Below are 16398 nucleotides of genomic sequence, written 5' to 3'. Positions count from 1 at the left end.
TGATGTCACTGGGACAGCCCTACATGCGGGGGTAATTCTCTGCCTTCAGTGCCCTGAAAAATCCCTCTTTAGGATGGTGGAGCTTGGTGAAGCTGCGATTTCAATGCTTTATCTCGCGCTCCAGGAGTAGTACAAGTGGGTTTTAACCTTTCTCTAATTGTGGTGTCGAACATGTTTCAATGCCATACGGCTCAGTGTAATGTACTATCTAGAGTTCACCCTACGTATAGGCCACTTGACTAGATGGTTGAAAAGTTGACGATTAGATGAATAAAGCTGTTGCTAAGCCAGACGCAGACGTAGAATATCCGAGTCCATCAGAAGTACGTGGAACCACCTGGAAACGATTAGTTGGATGAGCAGAAAGGAGATATCTACCATGCCGAGTTACCCATCCTCAAAGATGGGCAATACAGGATGAGAGCGATACAAGAATTGAAAATCAATTATGAATGATATCTAATAACACACAAAGTACATCTCGCGATGATTGAGTTTCTGCCTTGCTATAGCACGATTTCAACACGCGCAACAACCGTCCGCGATCTCAAAAGCCGCCACGTAGAGCAAGGACAAGGTGGAGAACTGATCCTGCGGAGATGTTGAACTCCTTGGCAGTCTTGTCGTCCGGCCTGGATCATAACATGGTCAGTTTGCATGATCTGATGGAAATCAAGGCGACCACGCACATCTGTCTCCCACCGAAGATCAACCTCTGTTGTTGTGGTGGCACACCAGACTGCTCTTCAACCTTCTCTTTGATGCGAGTAATCTGTATTCCCATGGTTCGTGAACTTGACAGCGACGAGTACGCTTGGTTGTAGATACCTTGTCTTCGAGATCTATGTCCAACTCAATCTGTCCATACATGACGGTTAGTCATGAACAGATCGCGAGAATTGGATTGGGCACCTCCTTGCCAGTGAGCGTCTAGCGGTCATCAATGTAGTGGAACGTTTGTTGAGAGTGAGCTTAAATGCTCACTTTGACTTTGATAAGCATGTTCAAAGTTGCACGCCGTGGATTATACTACGCCCCTGCTTTACTCGATGGTAGTGCGCGTGACGGTCCCACATTGAGAGGCATAGCGTTATATTCAAGTTCAAGCTCCGCGAACCCTCTTCGACCATGCCTCCTTTGCATGGCTCGTTCAACGAAGCAGCTCAGGTATGATATATGATTCCTTAATGGCCAACATTACTAGCTCCCTCAGGACACAAAGCAAGAAAATTAAACACGAGCTATATATCAAGAGCCATTTGTCTCTTCTAACTGACGCTAATATCAATCCAAATAAACGAGTCGTTGATGGTATAAAACGAGTGTGGTACGTAGTAGCTGTCCTGCCGATCAAAATTGTCGAATGCTCTAGTCCGTGCGGTAATAGTTGGTATTCCTTTGCTAGTTCGGTGTGGTATTGGTGCCTGTCCTTTTGGTGCGGCTGCGTGAAGTTTTCGACATCTCTCAAGTCCCCAAAATTAGACTCCTATCCACGGATGCATCTCCCTCTTCACTGCTCTCCTCATCCTCATCAATCCCTTCCTCCGTCCTAGACCTCTCCTTCACATACTCATGCCCCAAGAAATTCATTACACTACCAGCAACATATCAGCACGTGCCTAATACATAATGCAACAAAAAGTCACTCACTAAATTGTCCCGTCCGCGCACCCTACCACTACTTCCTCATGTGTGAGCTGCATCGACATCGGATTCTTCTCTGGCATCGCCAAGCCCGCAAACTTGGGCGGTAACGGACCAAGAAGACCTTTCATACCCACAGGTGTGGCATGAGCATGCGCTTCCCATGCGCCTGACAAAGGAATGATATTTGCATCTATATCAACGCTTGGCGTCGGGGATGAGAACATCGGGTTTGCATGGTCCGTCGTAGGCCCCGTGTCTTCATCCAATGGACCATCAAGGCCATCAATCTTGCCCTTGTCTTGATGCGTCGACATCAGAATCTGGGTGCACGATATGAACAAGTGAGGAGCAGGTTCGGGTAAGAAAATGAAATGACAGACGTACCCTCCGATCAGCCCCCGCCCGCGAACTAAACCTCGTAGCAGTAACTACCCTCCTCTTCCTAGGATCCACTGCGCCAACAGCAACATCAGGTGTCTCTACGAGCGCAACGAGCTTGGGAGGTGCAGTCAAAATTGCCGCGCGCCCGAACCGAATTGCAAACCCATCTGCACCCACCGCACCCATAGGAGATAATGGTGCACCCATCGGGGACAGCGGAGTGCCAGATCGAGGTAGTAGGGAGAGCGGAGATGGTGATATACCAGAAATTTGAGATGCGCTGATATTGGAGGAGAGAGGCGTGGAAGGTGTCCCAAGCGAAAGTCGCGATTTGGGCAAGCCCGATGTACTCACTCCGAGTGCAGACTGTCTGCGCTGGGGAGTAGACGTCTGCGTGGGCCGTATAAGGGATGAGACGGCGCGTGATTTCGGGTTAAGGGAAGAGGGCGTAGGAGAGGTAAGAGTCCTTCCAGTGAATGTAGGGCTCATTGTAGTTGTCTCGGCAGGAGTCCTCTCGTCTTCATCTTCGTTCCATTGCAGATGCAAGATCACGGATTTAGTCGCGCACTAAGGAGAAGCGAATGAAGTACGCAGACCAAAGATGAGTACAACGCTTACAGTCATCTGCGAGCCTTTGGCCGCGAACCACTGCAACATATTATTAGGTGCAGAGCCCACATTAAACAGCTTCGCATGCAACACAGGGTCGCTACCACCGAGCTCATTGAGCTTGAACTGCGAGATCATCTCTCTCCTCTCTGCGCACCATCATCAAACCATGAGCAACAGAATAAAGAGAAACTCGACAGCAAAGAAACCAGAAACTCACTAATCGAGAAAACCCGAACGATGCCATCGATAGTCACACCCACTACACGCTCCCCCTCTGCCTCTGTGCCCCCTTGGACAATCTGCACACCGATGTTAATTGTTGTCTGCTGTCCAAACCTCACGATCTTCGTCCCGGCGCGCCAATCCCAACACACGAGAGCCTTGTCAGCGCCCGCGCTGACGAGGTTCTTGGAGGAAAGTGCAACGGCGCGGATACCGTTGAGGTGTCCGGCAAGTTGTTGAAGAGGTGTGAATGTAACGGAGGAAAAAAGGTGGACGCGGCTGTGGCAATAATTTTATTTCAAATATCAGATGTACACAAATGGACGCACCCAACATCATGAAATCCAACCACGAAAACCTCTTCGGCACATGAGCTCCGAGCATGCATAATGCACTATACAAAAAAAACGACACACCTTCCTCCGCCAAGAAATCCACACAGCTCACAGGCTTCTTCACCTGCAGGCACTTTTTCATCTCGCCAGTGTCGATGTCCCAGAAACGGATAGTTTCGTCGTAGGAGCCTGAGATGAGGCGCTTGCCTGCGAAAGCATCAACGAAAGTCCTTATTTAGGGAGAGCAAAGGCAAATGTGAAGGGGAAAGGGTGACAGATGGAGCATAGCTGTGGATCAGGGTGGCTGGAGGAGCAAGACCTGCTTTTAAATACAGCTGCTGACCTTCAGCCCCCCTGATCCGCATTCTACATCTCCTACGTATAGAGTCAATGGGGCACGCAAGCACCGGAGGTAGGGCGGATGGAGGTAGAGTGGCTGTGAATCGGAGTGGCTGGAAGAGCAGGACTTGCAATACAGCTGCTGACCTTCAGCCTCCCCTGATTCACATTCTACGGCTCTTCGTCAGCATGAAAAGCCTCCCCATCCTAAAAAAAAAAGTGCCGTCCTCCCCAAAAATAATAATGACACCAAAAAACACCCGCAAAACGCCCCTCACCTCTCAATAACAACGTCGTACAGAAATTCGTATGTCCATTCAAGAAACGTATGCTCTGTGGGAGCGCATGAGCAAAATTGGACTCGCGGTGGTGCAGGGATCGGTAGAGAGGGTACCTGTGATGCAACGCATTGAAAGAATCAGTAAATGCAAGTGTTAGGCCTACAATGGAGAGGAAAAACAGGGGCGAGTACGAATCGGGGGGAAAACGAAAAGCGAGGAAAGGGAACTCACCATCCCTCACGCTGCGCTGGTGCTCTCACACGGACCGGATCATTGGCAGTCAAGCGCAGACAATGCCACTTCCACAATGCAGGATGACGAGTTGCGGTGTACCATTTTTTCGAGACCTGTCATGTGCCGTCAGTACCCATATGGTTCCGACCAGTGTCTCAAGAAAAAAGGGATCCGAGCGGAACCGAAATGCCCCAACATCCCACAAGCCCACAACAAAACACTCACCAACCCAGCCCTCACAACTTCTTTCACGCTCAACTTGCTCAAGATCTGAAGGGCGAGCTCAGGCGCGAGGAAACCGATGATGTCGAATGAGCTTTTGAGGTATTTTTGGAGGAGGAGGATTTGCAGGGGGATGTCACCTGGGAGGGTTGCTGTTGGGGTGGTCGGGGAAGAGAAGAGTTAATCAGCTAGCGCTCCTTTATGAAGATGTGCGGGACGTACACTCGAGTATGATCTGCATACTACGCGATAGAATGCAAGTGTCAGCGTCTTCAACAAAAAGTGGAGTAAAAAAGGAAAGAGAGACGAGGGAATACATCCAGAGACCATCACGTCATCTCGCCCCTGCACCAATCAGCAGGCACGACCTCCAACGACAAAACACAGGAACCCAAACCATAACAAAGAAAGACTCACACCCTCCCCCGCTTCTCCCTCCCCAACCCTCTCATAGCCCTCCTAATAGCCCTCTCATCAAGCTTCTTCATAGCATTTACCAAATCGCCGCCCTCTGCGGTCTCATCCCCCTCCACATTCCCCCAACTAACACCGTCCCAATACCCCCTCTTCCTCTCACCACAAACACAATACTCACCCCCATCCAGTTGCAAGGATCCTTGCGCCTGAGCCTGAGACTGAGAACGCAATTCTGCAAGTTGAGCTTGAAGATGATAAACCTGCGCTGCACTACTTGCGTGCGCGCGTTCGAGGAGGCGCTTGTAGGCAAGGAGTTTGGAAGTGTGGAGGGTGCGAATTTGGATAAGGGCTTGGTCGAGCTGTAGACTTGAGTTAGTGGGTTTGATAAAGAAGCGAGAGGAGAGAAGGATGAGTGGATGTATGCACGTGAAAGTAGGGTTTGGATAGTGATATGAGCGGGAATAAATGTGTGCATGTAGTGCGCGTCAGGAGGACGTGCGTACGCAACGACATTAAGGCTGCATACAATCCAATAATCGCAGACACAAAAGAGTAGACAAACGAAACACTAAAACGAAACGAACTCACCTCTTCATCGCCTTCTCCATCCACATCCGTAACCATATCAAACGTCATCCCGTCATCTTCATGATCCCATATATCCTCCAAACCCGTATCATCGTTCAGATTGATCACGGCACCATTCGTGACGCGTCCATTCACGCGTCTAGGACCACCGATGATACTCCCGGTACCATCATTAAAGACGCTTCCTATTCTGGTCCCGCCCATGGCACTTGCAGCCATACCGTTTTTCGAGGCGAGCGATTCGGACAGCAAGGCGACAGGCTCTTTACCTGCGAAGTTTGAGCCAGGAGAACGGACTTTTGGACTTGGGGAGTGTATATTTTTTGCTCCAGGGGATCGTGTCATATTGGATGTCTTTGATGGTGTACGCTGTAGCTGTGTACGAGCGAGAGGAGAGGATTTAGAGGGCGTAATGGTCAAAGGCGTGTTTGTTGAAGGTTTTGAGGGTGTGTTACTTGAATGAGGCTTAGGCGCGGAAGACGGGGGTATAGTTGTCGGAGTACTCTCCATGGAGACGGTCCTGGTCAGGGAAGCCGTTTCGCCGCTCCCAAATACTGATGTTGAATTGGAATTAGCAGAGCTTGCGAGCACACGGACTGATGGGGATGAAGGATTGTTCTTGTGCTTTGCGGGACTCGGAGATGTAAAGTTTATGGCGGGTTTTGGAGAGGCGAGGTTGACTGAAGCACGGTGTTGATGGGATGGAGTTGGGATGGATGTCTCGGAAACGACGCGTGCTCGAGATGGGGTTGATGACACCACACTTCGATTTCCATTCGAGCCTGTAGTGCTACTAGTGGAAGCAGACAAGGAACGCGGGAAAGCACTGGGCGGACCTGTGCCAGGACGCTTCAAGTGCGTCGGCATCGTGGAGAGCATGTTTGAAGTAGAATTCGAATTCGAAATTAGTTTGGCGGGCTTCACAGTCGTACAACCGCTTGCATCACTTGTGATTGAGAGTGCACGCGTCTTAAGGGAAGTACGTGTAGTGGTTGAGTTTGATGTCGTGCGCGACAACGACAAACGTGAGCGCGTTGACGTCTCAGACGGCGTCGGCATTCTAGTTCAGTGGCTTGTCAGTGCTGCGAGCAACCACAAAGTAATGAACCGCGTTCTTCCCACGTCCATACGCGTTTACGGTTTTGTACCGATTACTATATATACGTCATCTACTGAAGCTATAGACTTGGCCTCAGGACCAGTAGGACATTTTAAGCCTAGTGAACATGCAAAGATTGGGCGGCTGCAGGACGAAATATCGAGGTTAATATTATGAGTACATAATCTCGTTCGTTCCGCGGAAGCAAATGATTCCCGAACTATATTGCATAATTCCTCAGTGTAACATACAAATTACGACGATGCGATGTGCCATCCCCGCGCGTGTCTCCGGTCTCACCATCGTGAGCTTAGTAGTTAGCATCTTGTTCAACGAGCCCAAGGGCAGTTGCAGAGGGATGATAGAACACTTGAAGGGTTTGGGGTGGCTTGGAGTGTGTCAATCTAGGCCTGTCTTAGACATTACAAAATATGCGACATACCTGGTCACACCCGGTAAGGGTTCCACCTGATGATTAGAAATATAAATATTTAAGAACAGACAGTATCAGAACCACCAGCGTATAGGGACAAAGCAGACCATTTCACGACATGTTCCTCTTCCGCAGACACATCACTACCTTCCAAGAGATTCGAAGTAAAAGACACAAGGGCGATGTCAGCGATCTGTAAAATTTGGACTTCGATAAATATGCGAATTGGTCACCATCAGATCCTTGACGAACTCGTGGAGTGCAAAAGCCATCTCTTCAAGGCTCCCACGCCATTCACGTGCTATGCGCTTGAAGCCAGCACCGGGGAACCACGCAGGGATCTTTGCCACTAAGGTTATCAGGTCATCAGAAGCCAACGAAAAGGACAGAATAATATAGCTCACAGTCTACAGAATGGTAAGATATCGACCATAAAAGCACCGGGAGCTGCAGCCTCTGAGGTATGGGTTAGAACGTGGTTTGCAAGGTCAACCGAGTCACTTTTAACGGTATTGAAACGCTCTTATGGCGAGTTGCGTGCGTATCTAAGTTACCCGCCAAATCGAGAGTCTGTTCCATAGGGGATTCCAGACGCTCGACGGAGGATGGTGTAACCACCTTTGGTTTCGCTTTCTTCCTCTTCCGCGAGCGACTTGGTTTGACATGTTGATGAAATAAATGTCGGCTGTGAGTGGCATTTCGAGAGACGGTAACGTGGTGCACGGTCCGCGAGTAGATAACAAAATTAAGATCTGAATGTAGAAGTAAGATAGCAAGAAATGAAGCAGGCTGTTGCATTGTTCAAGTCAGCCAGATTCCGTTTGTCTTCCAGCATCAGTATCTTCTTGGTTAGAGTGTTTACCACGATGCGCACTAGTATCAGTCTTCTCATACCCCAGAGCAAACCGCGTCAGATAGCTCACTCTGCTCCCATTAACCAGCAAGAATCTGTGGGAGCTCGTTATATTTGTTTTCTACTGTTCGAAAGGAAAGCAAGAGGGGCTCGAAAAAAAGGCGTGAAGCTGGTCTTCTGCAATATTGAGAGTGAAGATAGTGGTCGAAGTAGGACACACATGTGACATGAGAGGCTGAGCCATAGGAAGTAAAGGTATCAGTGCACCGGACGGGCGGGATCTGCTGTGTCGTGGTCTTGGAATGAGTTATCTCATCTCAGGCTATTTCCTCTGACTCGGAATCGACTGGAAGAATTCGGGATTGGTTTGGCGGGCTTGACAGTGGTATACCCGCTGTAAACTTGTGAGCCAGAGCGCATGTATTTTGAGAGAAGTGCAAGTTTGACGTCGTGCGCGACAATACGTAGATGCGTTGAGACGACGTCGACGCCCTTGCGGCAACCTTGTGGGTACGTGCGTTTTTCCCACGTTTAGATGTATCCTTGACCGGAACAACTGAGAGACTCACTCACGGCACTATGGCCGAGTGGTTAAGGCGAGAGATTCGAATCATAGATATCTCTTACGGTTCCCGTGCGCAGGTTCAAATCCTGCTGGTGTCGCTTTTTGTCCCTGCAACCTCGTCAATGTCGAGCATCAAGCCAGTTAACCCTGAATCTTAAAAGTTGGCACCCAGCACCTTAGATGCTGTGAGCAGAGAAAGTGTTGACCATGATACGCAGCTGTGGCTGGTGAGTATTTTGTTGTCATGCCCAACGATTACTCTGACTCGAACCTCGAGCCTCGCAAGGTCAACCGGATGACACTTAAGACTGTCTTTAGAATTCAACATGGTGCTCATTAGTTCCAACGGTTGCGGTGTTTCGAGTATCATCTAGTTGTGGTACTGTCTACTTCAAGTTCGAGGTGGGCCCGAAGGTTCTCAAGTTACCATGCAGATCATGCCTTGCTCGATCGTTCGCCTTTTAGCACACCCCTGCTAGTGCAGCAGCGTGGTGGGGAGTATAAGAGTATTGCACCGGATCACAGTATCAACGCACAAGTCAAAGACCTTGAGATTCATACTTTTTTCGGGATGTATGTATTAATTGTTCCTCCCTGATGGCTGCTTCAAATCTTCAACAGTGATTATCGTATTTCCTCTCCGGAACACCAACACCAAACCAGTGCTTTATGTGGGCCAGGGGAATTTTGGCAGGGCCAGTGACACGCGGTGACTCAACCGTTCATTCCAGGTGCCTCTCGAGGAAGATGAACATGCTCCACAGCTGCAGCAGAGCACTCACCCCACGTTCTCACTGTGCGCGAGCAAGCAGCCTAGACTCATCCCATCGGGGGCACTTGCAAGTCTTCCACAATGCTCTGCACAGATAGCAAAACTCCGTCTTGCATCGGCAGCTCATATGGAAACACCCTACGCTAAGCTCAATCATCTGAGCGCAACCTGGGCAACGGGACCATCCTGAGGCGCGGCTAAGCGTGAGTACAACCTCAGTCTCTGCATCGGGAGTGCAGGAGTGGGTGAATCTTTTGTATCTCCCGCGACATTTTCCACATGTCATCGTCATGCATGTAGGGGACGGGCATGTAAAGATCTTCGAGGAACCCCCGTCATGTAATGGCCCGAGAAAACGGCTGCACGTTGATTCGACACAATAAACGCGCTTCAGCGTCCCATATTCTTGGGCTTTGAGTTCAAACTCGGTAAGGAATGCCTGCGTCAAGTGAGGCCGAACTTGCGGTAGCGGAATGTTCTGATGGCAACACCGAGGAGGATACAGGCGCTCGTCGCGCATTGCTGACCGGAATAGGTCGGTGATGCAACTGATATCGAAGAAGTGATTGCATGGTGCCAGAACTTCCTCTCCGAAGATAGGATCATGGCAAATCACACAGATGTGACCAGTTGCCCTACTTAGTATAATGGTTCGTTCGGTTTAAGCATTACACCAGTATCATGACGACTCTCACCGAGGAGGACATCTAGCCGTTATAGTCGGCGCTTGACCCGGGGTTGGTGTTGTCTGACCACTCGATACGGGCGTCAAAAGAAAGGAGTCAAGTAATTGACTCCATGTTTGCATCTTTGATCTAGTTCTAAAGTTATTGTCAGGAACTCCAGGGGAGCATTGTACTCGCGTGCATACTTTTCAATGTCGCATTGGAGAGCAACGGCCGGTGTTGGCCTGCTTAACAATGTTAGCTTGGGTGAATTCCACAATATGCAGCCTGACCTAGCTGTAGGATCAGGCTCCTCATCTCCATCAACAGCGAGTCGCTGGGCGAGTGCTAGATCAGCATTAAATTCCGCAAGTTCTCGGGCATTCTGCATCAGCAATATGAAAGCAACTTCACGATCAGAGGGCCCCTTTCCTCGACGCTCTCTGTGATCATATAGGCTCTGCAATCTCTCAACATCAGAAAGACCTAATTCAGCGACCATACGGGTAAGATCCTCATCGTTGTCTTTTTCTCTTGAATTAGGGACCGGATGTGGACCATGCAGTCGCGAGGGACCAGAGACGTTCATGGTGGCAAGGGATGAAGAACCAGCGTGATCATTTCAGTAGCCCCTAATGATATCCTGTAATTAGCTTGCTCGGACTAGTACTCCAGCTCCATTGTAAAACTCTGCCTACTATACTTGCCTAAGATAGGCGTCACTCTTATCCAGCACCGCTTACATCAGCAAATTGAGAGCCTCGCCGTTGCTCAAATTATGGGCACATATATTTATTTCTGATGTTATTGGATCCTAGGAAATATTTAACAGCAGTATAGTTTGAACTGCCAGGAAGCAGAAATAAAAAATATTCAAAACTGAATGAGATTTTCATTGTCCAATTTTTTTTGTTCTATTAAGTCAGAAAGTGGTTTACAAGGCCATGAGATGCCAGGGAATAATTTTGAAGTTCTCGACTCACCAACATTTGGCCGCTTATATAATACATCACGTGATGTGTGCCTGGGCAGGACGAGGAGGAGAAGGCAGCAAAAATCAGTGATATTACCCACAAAAAGCATCTCGCAATGGGTGCAACATCTAAAGCTAATAAGGCTCGTCTCAGGAATATTCAGTCTGCACTTTCCAGGTCCCACAAAACCACAATTGAAGATGTCTCTGACTCTGAGGAGGAGTCGGACTCGAGCTGCAGTGATTCTGAGGATGATATAGGGTTCCGCACGCTTCATTTCCGCGTATGCGCAAGGTCTTACTGGTGGCGAGGCAGCTTGGGCTAACCGTCAGTACCATGGACATCGCACTCTACCTCCCTCCATGATTCTCGAGGTTAAGGAGACACTTAGAAAGGCTTAATGCACTAGAATATAGTGTTACTGCATGTAGCATGTACTAATCACTCGTCACTCGTCACTAATCCTTCTTGCGGCAGTCTCAATTTTTGAAAATTTTCAAGTCGAAGGTTTGGCCGCGTTTAGGGTTAGGGTTATGCTTATGTAAGACGTGTTGGAAAAGAGTGACGCCTATCTTATCTATTTTCCACCACTAGTTAGGTCGGTGGGGCCGGAACAGGGGCCGGGACTTGACGGGTGTCCTAAAGAGGAAAGATCATGGCGCGGGGTTAACTTTGTTCACCGAGAGGTCACAGTTGCTCATGACAAGCGAAAATTACTGAGTATGTCTGATCAATATTCATTGATCGACAAGAAACGAGGCAAGTACTAGTAGTAATCAGTATAAGACGAGCCATTGATTTTCTAATACAAAGTCTAGGGACAGCATTTGACAGATGGTGGGAGAAGTAAAAGCTGTAGTTGAACCAAAAGTAAGAACTTACGAGAACCAGGCCCGAAGCTAGGCTGTTCGCTTTCAGGGCACTGCTCAGGATGTGATTATAAAGTACCGACATTCAGCTGGGTACTTGATTCTCCATGACCTCTACCGTCAACCATGTCCATTTGGGGCTCCTTTCTGCGCGGATGCTGAAGAGAAACATCAAACTCTCCCGAACCAGCCACTTCCGGCCTACCTCCTCGCGAGTCAACTCCTTATCGTCCTTCCCGACAGCGATATCATTCTGCTCCAGGCACTGTCAAAATTAGCCCATCTTTCAAAGTAGGACTCACCTCCTCAAGACCCCCAGCCACCGAATTGTCACGCACTACACCCATCAACGATGTTCCCTCCATTGCCACACACCCCCTCACCCACCGCATCTGCCTGGTCCCGTACGTCGATTCCAACCACATCTTCCATTTCGAGCCAATCTTCCGCAACCTCACAGACGGCGACACCCCCATTCGCATTGGTCGCCTCTCAGGTCATTCAGCTTTAGACGCCCGTTCCACGAACGAAATTACCTTTGAAACACGTGTACTCTCTCGCCTCCATGCGGAAATCTGGTCAGACAACGGCAACATTTACATCAAGGACACTAAATCATCATCAGGCACTTTCCTCAATCATGTCCACATAAGCTGTCCAGGCTCTGAGAGCGCACCATATCAGCTCAAAGATGGTGATTTCGTACAGCTCGGCGTCGATTATCAGGGCGGCATGGAGGATATCTACAAATCCGTCAGAATACAGATCGAAATCGGACGCGATTTCGCACAGGTATGTTCTCCCTTTTCTTTGTCTATTCAATCCACATTCAAGTCATTCTCGACGGGCGACATACAGCCCTGCAGTCATGTTACCAACATTGAGCTATCTAGCGATCACGGCGGCACAAACACTCATTTCCAGGAAAGTCGCCAAGAGCCCGGCAGTTGTTCATCATTCATCGTAAGTTGTTTGGCTTCGATGCGAATACTGAATGTGAACATACTTGATGCAGAAGGGCTATATTTTTAAAGGCATTGCCCTCTGCGGCAAGCAACGACTTTGGGATGCCATGGAAGCTTTTGATCTTGCTCTCTCATTTTCGAATCACAATCGAATGACTGTCGAGATCTTACTAATTAAGGTACTCTCTTCGTTATTTTTAATAGCGCGTTTGTTATACTAAGACTCCAATGTAATTTTCACCAGGCTATTGCGCTTTTCAACTCAAGTCGCCACAATGAAGCGATACGACGGGTTCAAGATTTAGCCGCCACCTGTCAGTCCTCAGAGACATTTCAGTGCCACATAGTCGATGTGAGTCCTACGTCAGACCTAACAATTTTTTTTTTCATTTTAAATATACTCGCCAGTCATACCTTCACGTGCAACGTGCAATGATTGTTTTCGATGGCGGGCACTACAGCGAAGCCGCTGATCAACTTACGGCCGGTATTACTACTATCGCCGACAGGTTCCTATGTCCAACACCTTATGAACCTATACCGGGTGAACTCATGCATAACTTGGATGGGTTCATGGATACGTTCACGGAGGTATATCACTACGAAGCTTCAGAGGATATCCCCACTGATTGATCATATGCATTGCACAGTTCTTCGGCTGGGACTTCGGTTCGTTATGGCAGACCGCCAACCAAAGACGTTGTGAAGCATTTCTCTGCGCTGATCGTGTGATTGAAGCGGCTGGGTCTCATCAGTATATGATGCTCATGATTAGCGAGGCTGTGAAGCCTGTTTATCACGAGTGGTCTGCCGGTGAGTAGTTGTGGACAATCTGAAAATCGAGACTCATTCTAGTGTCCTTCAGCCTTCAAGTACAAGTGTACTTCACGTTGTGTCACAAAGGGAGACGAAGCTGTTACTGCGAGCAATTATGAAATGGCTGTTGAACTGTATTCAGCAGGGATAAGCCTGGACTCTTCATGCGAGTCTCTTTTTACGCGCCGATGTAAGGCAAATTTGACGCGAAGGCTCTATACAGAGGCCCTTGACGATGCAGAAAAGGTGCGAGTGATGTTTATTGTCGAGCTCAAGTGCTGATACCAGCGATGCACAGGTCATTCAACTGAGCCCTTCGTCTTATACTGGGTACAAATTGAAGTATGCAGTACTTCACGAAGTACAACGCTACGATGAAGCGATTGAGGCGTTAAAAACCATGCTTTTCAAGTTGGACAATGCAATCGACCCGAAGATACGAGGTAAGCACCGCGTACCTTGCGTCGAGTAGAAGATGGCTGATCCATTCTCCAGAGTTGCGTCAGCAATATGTCAGTCCATCGGAAGCACATGACACCATTCAAAGAGCTATCCACATTCAACTAGAAAATGCCCCACTTCGTCTCATCAACACCTTCACTGGGCGTTTGTGTGATAGACAAACACAAATCAATACCTTCATTAAAAGCGAAAAGTACAAAGAAGTCTTGTCATCATTGATGGCACATGCAACCCTCCAAACGGAGCTCATCAAGGCCATAGTCACGGAATATTTCAGTTGGGTCATGTTATCGCATAGGTGGGAGAATAAAGAGCCGCGGCTGCACGACATTCAGGACAAGGACGTGTACACCTTAACTCCACTCGGAACCGTAGCAAAGCTACAAACCTTCTGCAAAACCGCTCGTGACGCGGGATTTCGCTGGGCGTGGAGCGATACATGTTGCATTGACCAGAGCAACAATTTTGAACTTCAAGAATCAGTCAACTCCATGTTCGTCTGGTACCGCCACTCAGCGCTCACAATTATCTACCTGGCAGATGTTCTGCCTTGGTCGGAACCCGGGGCACTCGCAAATAGCACTTGGAACACTCGGGGGTGGACTGTGCAGGAATTCCTTGCTCCTCACACTGTTCGCTTTTATCGAGCAGATTGGACCTTGTATCTCGATGATCGCTCTCCCAACCACAAGACGTCTCTTGCTATCATGCAGGAGTTGGAGGATTCAACAGGCATAGATGCACAAGCCCTCATTGCTTTCCGCCCGGGCATGAGAGGCGCCCGAGAGAAACTTCGATGGGCATCCAGCCGTGTCACGACTTTGCAAGAAGACATTGCGTATTCACTATTTGGCATCTTCCACGTCCACCTCCCTGTAATCTACGGCGAGAAGAGACAAAACGCGCTCGGACGACTCTTGCAGGAGATCATTGCGCATTCAGGCGACATCACCCCCCTTGACTGGATCGGAAAAGCTTCTGAATTCAATAGTTGTCTCCCAGCTGACATTACATCATACAAAGCTCCGCCATGTATGCTGTCATCTTTGCCCGAAGATGAGATGAAGATGTCTGTCTCCATGCTGCGAAACACTGTGTCAGCGGAGTTGACTTCGAAACTGTATACCCTCCTTGACAACCTCAGTGCTCCTCGTTTCGCACACTCCAGACTGCAGCTACCTTGCATCGTATTCCCAATCACCGAACTTAGGCGGAGGCGTGGTCCAGACCCGGAGACATGTTTCACTTATGACATCAAGGCAGATGGTCTTCAAGGCCTACTAATCACCTCTGAAGACAAGTTGATTCAGTTCTCGCCGACACGGCCCACTCAGCAAACATTTTTACTTGTCCGTCCATGGAACCGTCATGATCTTGGGCTGCCTGACTTTGCGGAGCCTGACTTTGCAGATGATGCACAGAGTGTGGACGATTGGACTGAGCCTGTCTCTCGAACAGACAGATCTGTCCGTGGTTCTCTTGTAGACTCTAAGCTGGCTGATTCGGAGGCTCGCTTGCGAGAGTTGAGGTTGGTTGTTCGCCTTGGACAGTCTTTTGGTGCGCTTTTGCTAGCGCAACAGCATGGTGGGGAGTATAAGAGAGTTGCTTCGGACCACCTTATCATTGCCAAGGTCAAGGACATGGCTTCTATTGACGACACGATGGACATTAGGACGCTAGAGATATTGTAGTTTGTGTACCTCCAAGCACGAAGATTGCCAATGCTACACTAGATTATTATGCATGATACACGATGTAAACATGTACATCTCCGAATTCTGTCTCTTCAACTCCAGATGTAATTGACCGTCTATCTCTAGTTTCATAATGTCGTGATGCTGCGTGTTGCAAAAAGAATGAAAAAGTGACTGTGAGACATTCAAAATATACAATTTCCCACACAGTGCAGAACTGAGAAGATCACATATCAGCAGTGCACGACCCGGACACTACTACAATCATTGCGACGCCCATTGCGGAGCGCATTATGACGCTTGCACGAGGTGTCAGTTAGCGCCGTCCTCTTTGACAAACACATCCACAACCTGAATTGCAAACAAGGAGTTACAAAATTGAACCTCGCTCGATCATCTGGCACCCCAGCCGTTCCTCTCGAGCATTACTCGCGGCTTGCAAAGACCGGTTGATGAGGTATATGTTTGTACTGATTTCTATGTTGCCAGCATTGGAGTTCTTTCAAGTTGCAGCATCAGCAAAACTTGCAAGGTATGGTTTTATCTCTGGGTCGGTAAAGGGCCAAGGCATATGGGGCCAGAATAGAGCGGGTGTTATAAAGTGGGAAGATACAGACGAGAGTTTATCTTCGTTCGAGAGGACATGGGATTGCGGTTCCCACTAGAAGTGCTTATGACAAACAAAGTTGTCCTTCCCGGCATGAACATCATCAGTACTTGACCTAACGAGAATCGTACCCTGCTCTTCACAAGGGCATTATCCTATGGTATGTCTTGCGCAACATCTCTGCAGGCAGCTTGAGTGTCAGTTACCAACAACTTTATGTATTCTTGTCATTCTCCCGAAACGATAGGCGCCTTGCGGCGTGCGCCACTGCGATAAGATGAAGTGGCACAGTTCCTTATCGCTCCCCACCGACCTGCCATTATAGCGCATGTAAGTATCTGCTCCC

The 16398-nt window shown here is 48.7% G+C and overlaps 6 protein-coding genes and 1 non-coding gene across 7 annotated transcripts; 2 read left to right on the top strand and 5 right to left on the bottom strand.

Moving 5' to 3' along the window:
- Window positions 1-418: 418 nt before the first annotated feature.
- F5891DRAFT_1063244 (ubiquitin-related domain-containing protein) lies at window positions 419-1074 on the bottom strand. The gene is made up of 5 exons (XM_041362996.1): window positions 985-1074; window positions 913-930; window positions 829-858; window positions 690-772; window positions 419-632 (listed from the first exon to the last, which is right to left on the bottom strand). Exons 1-5 carry the CDS (start codon window positions 1000-1002, stop codon window positions 548-550), a joined length of 234 nt encoding a protein of 77 aa, XP_041219781.1. The 5' UTR covers window positions 1003-1074; the 3' UTR covers window positions 419-547.
- A 143-nt stretch (window positions 1075-1217) lies between these two features.
- Window positions 1218-6456, bottom strand: F5891DRAFT_1063239 (uncharacterized protein). Its single transcript, XM_041362995.1, has 13 exons — window positions 5279-6456; window positions 4691-5049; window positions 4496-4515; window positions 4277-4425; window positions 4049-4164; window positions 3815-3930; window positions 3279-3404; window positions 3192-3222; window positions 2858-3141; window positions 2647-2786; window positions 2032-2595; window positions 1651-1967; window positions 1218-1594 (listed from the first exon to the last, which is right to left on the bottom strand). Exons 1-13 carry the CDS (start codon window positions 6335-6337, stop codon window positions 1465-1467), a joined length of 3411 nt encoding a protein of 1136 aa, XP_041219780.1. The 5' UTR covers window positions 6338-6456; the 3' UTR covers window positions 1218-1464.
- A 231-nt stretch (window positions 6457-6687) lies between these two features.
- On the bottom strand, window positions 6688-7608 carry F5891DRAFT_1195469 (uncharacterized protein; the record flags this gene model as incomplete). The annotated part of the gene is made up of 6 exons (XM_041368130.1): window positions 6688-6765; window positions 6820-6845; window positions 6892-7003; window positions 7044-7159; window positions 7215-7266; window positions 7312-7608. 6 exons carry the CDS (start codon window positions 7606-7608, stop codon window positions 6688-6690), a joined length of 681 nt encoding a protein of 226 aa, XP_041219779.1.
- A 628-nt stretch (window positions 7609-8236) lies between these two features.
- Window positions 8237-8326, top strand: F5891DRAFT_t111. The gene has a single exon. It is a non-coding gene; the product is annotated as a tRNA-Ser (tRNA).
- Window positions 8327-9019: 693 nt separating this feature from the next.
- On the bottom strand, window positions 9020-9619 carry F5891DRAFT_961830 (uncharacterized protein; the record flags this gene model as incomplete). The annotated part of the gene is made up of 1 exon (XM_041375848.1): window positions 9020-9619. A coding segment is annotated over one exon (600 nt), but the record flags the coding sequence as incomplete, so codon positions are not given.
- On the bottom strand, window positions 9399-10288 carry F5891DRAFT_1116208 (uncharacterized protein). Its single transcript, XM_041363794.1, has 3 exons — window positions 9959-10288; window positions 9872-9910; window positions 9399-9815 (listed from the first exon to the last, which is right to left on the bottom strand). Exons 1-3 carry the CDS (start codon window positions 10252-10254, stop codon window positions 9692-9694), a joined length of 459 nt encoding a protein of 152 aa, XP_041219777.1. The 5' UTR covers window positions 10255-10288; the 3' UTR covers window positions 9399-9691.
- A 466-nt stretch (window positions 10289-10754) lies between these two features.
- On the top strand, window positions 10755-15547 carry F5891DRAFT_1281702 (uncharacterized protein; the record flags this gene model as incomplete). The annotated part of the gene is made up of 11 exons (XM_041370495.1): window positions 10755-10922; window positions 11558-11775; window positions 11820-12300; window positions 12343-12471; window positions 12524-12652; window positions 12718-12825; window positions 12882-13064; window positions 13124-13286; window positions 13339-13535; window positions 13588-13732; window positions 13785-15547. 11 exons carry the CDS (start codon window positions 10755-10757, stop codon window positions 15440-15442), a joined length of 3579 nt encoding a protein of 1192 aa, XP_041219776.1. The 3' UTR covers window positions 15443-15547.
- Between the last annotated feature and the right edge of the window lie 851 nt (window positions 15548-16398).

The sequence above is a fragment of the Suillus fuscotomentosus genome (assembly GCF_016647785.1).
Source record: "Suillus fuscotomentosus strain FC203 chromosome Unknown F5891scaffold_83, whole genome shotgun sequence".
In the NCBI taxonomy this organism is placed as follows: domain Eukaryota; kingdom Fungi; phylum Basidiomycota; class Agaricomycetes; order Boletales; family Suillaceae; genus Suillus; species Suillus fuscotomentosus.
This window is presented reverse-complemented; position numbering and strand designations above follow the sequence as displayed.

Bases quoted from the DNA above. Each gene is read 5' to 3' on its own strand.
- F5891DRAFT_1063244 (XM_041362996.1), bottom strand. The intron at 773-828 runs GTATCTACAACC...ATGGGAATACAG, and splicing joins ACATAGATCTCGAAGACAAG to ATTACTCGCATCAAAGAGAA. The intron at 633-689 runs GTGCGTGGTCGC...GTTATGATCCAG, and splicing joins ATCTTCGGTGGGAGACAGAT to GCCGGACGACAAGACTGCCA.
- F5891DRAFT_1063239 (XM_041362995.1), bottom strand. From the start codon at position 6,337: ATGCCGACGCCGTCTGAGACGTCAACGCGCTCACGTTTGTCGTTGTCG. The intron at 4,165-4,276 runs GTGAGTGTTTTG...GGCACATGACAG, and splicing joins AAGTTGTGAGGGCTGGGTTG to GTCTCGAAAAAATGGTACAC. The intron at 1,595-1,650 runs GTGAGTGACTTT...TGTTGCTGGTAG, and splicing joins TGCGCGGACGGGACAATTTA to TGTAATGAATTTCTTGGGGC.
- F5891DRAFT_1116208 (XM_041363794.1), bottom strand. From the start codon at position 10,254: ATGAACGTCTCTGGTCCCTCGCGACTGCATGGTCCACATCCGGTCCCT. The intron at 9,911-9,958 runs GTCAGGCTGCAT...ATTGTTAAGCAG, and splicing joins GAGCCTGATCCTACAGCTAG to GCCAACACCGGCCGTTGCTC. The intron at 9,816-9,871 runs GTATGCACGCGA...CTTTAGAACTAG, and splicing joins CTCCAATGCGACATTGAAAA to ATCAAAGATGCAAACATGGA.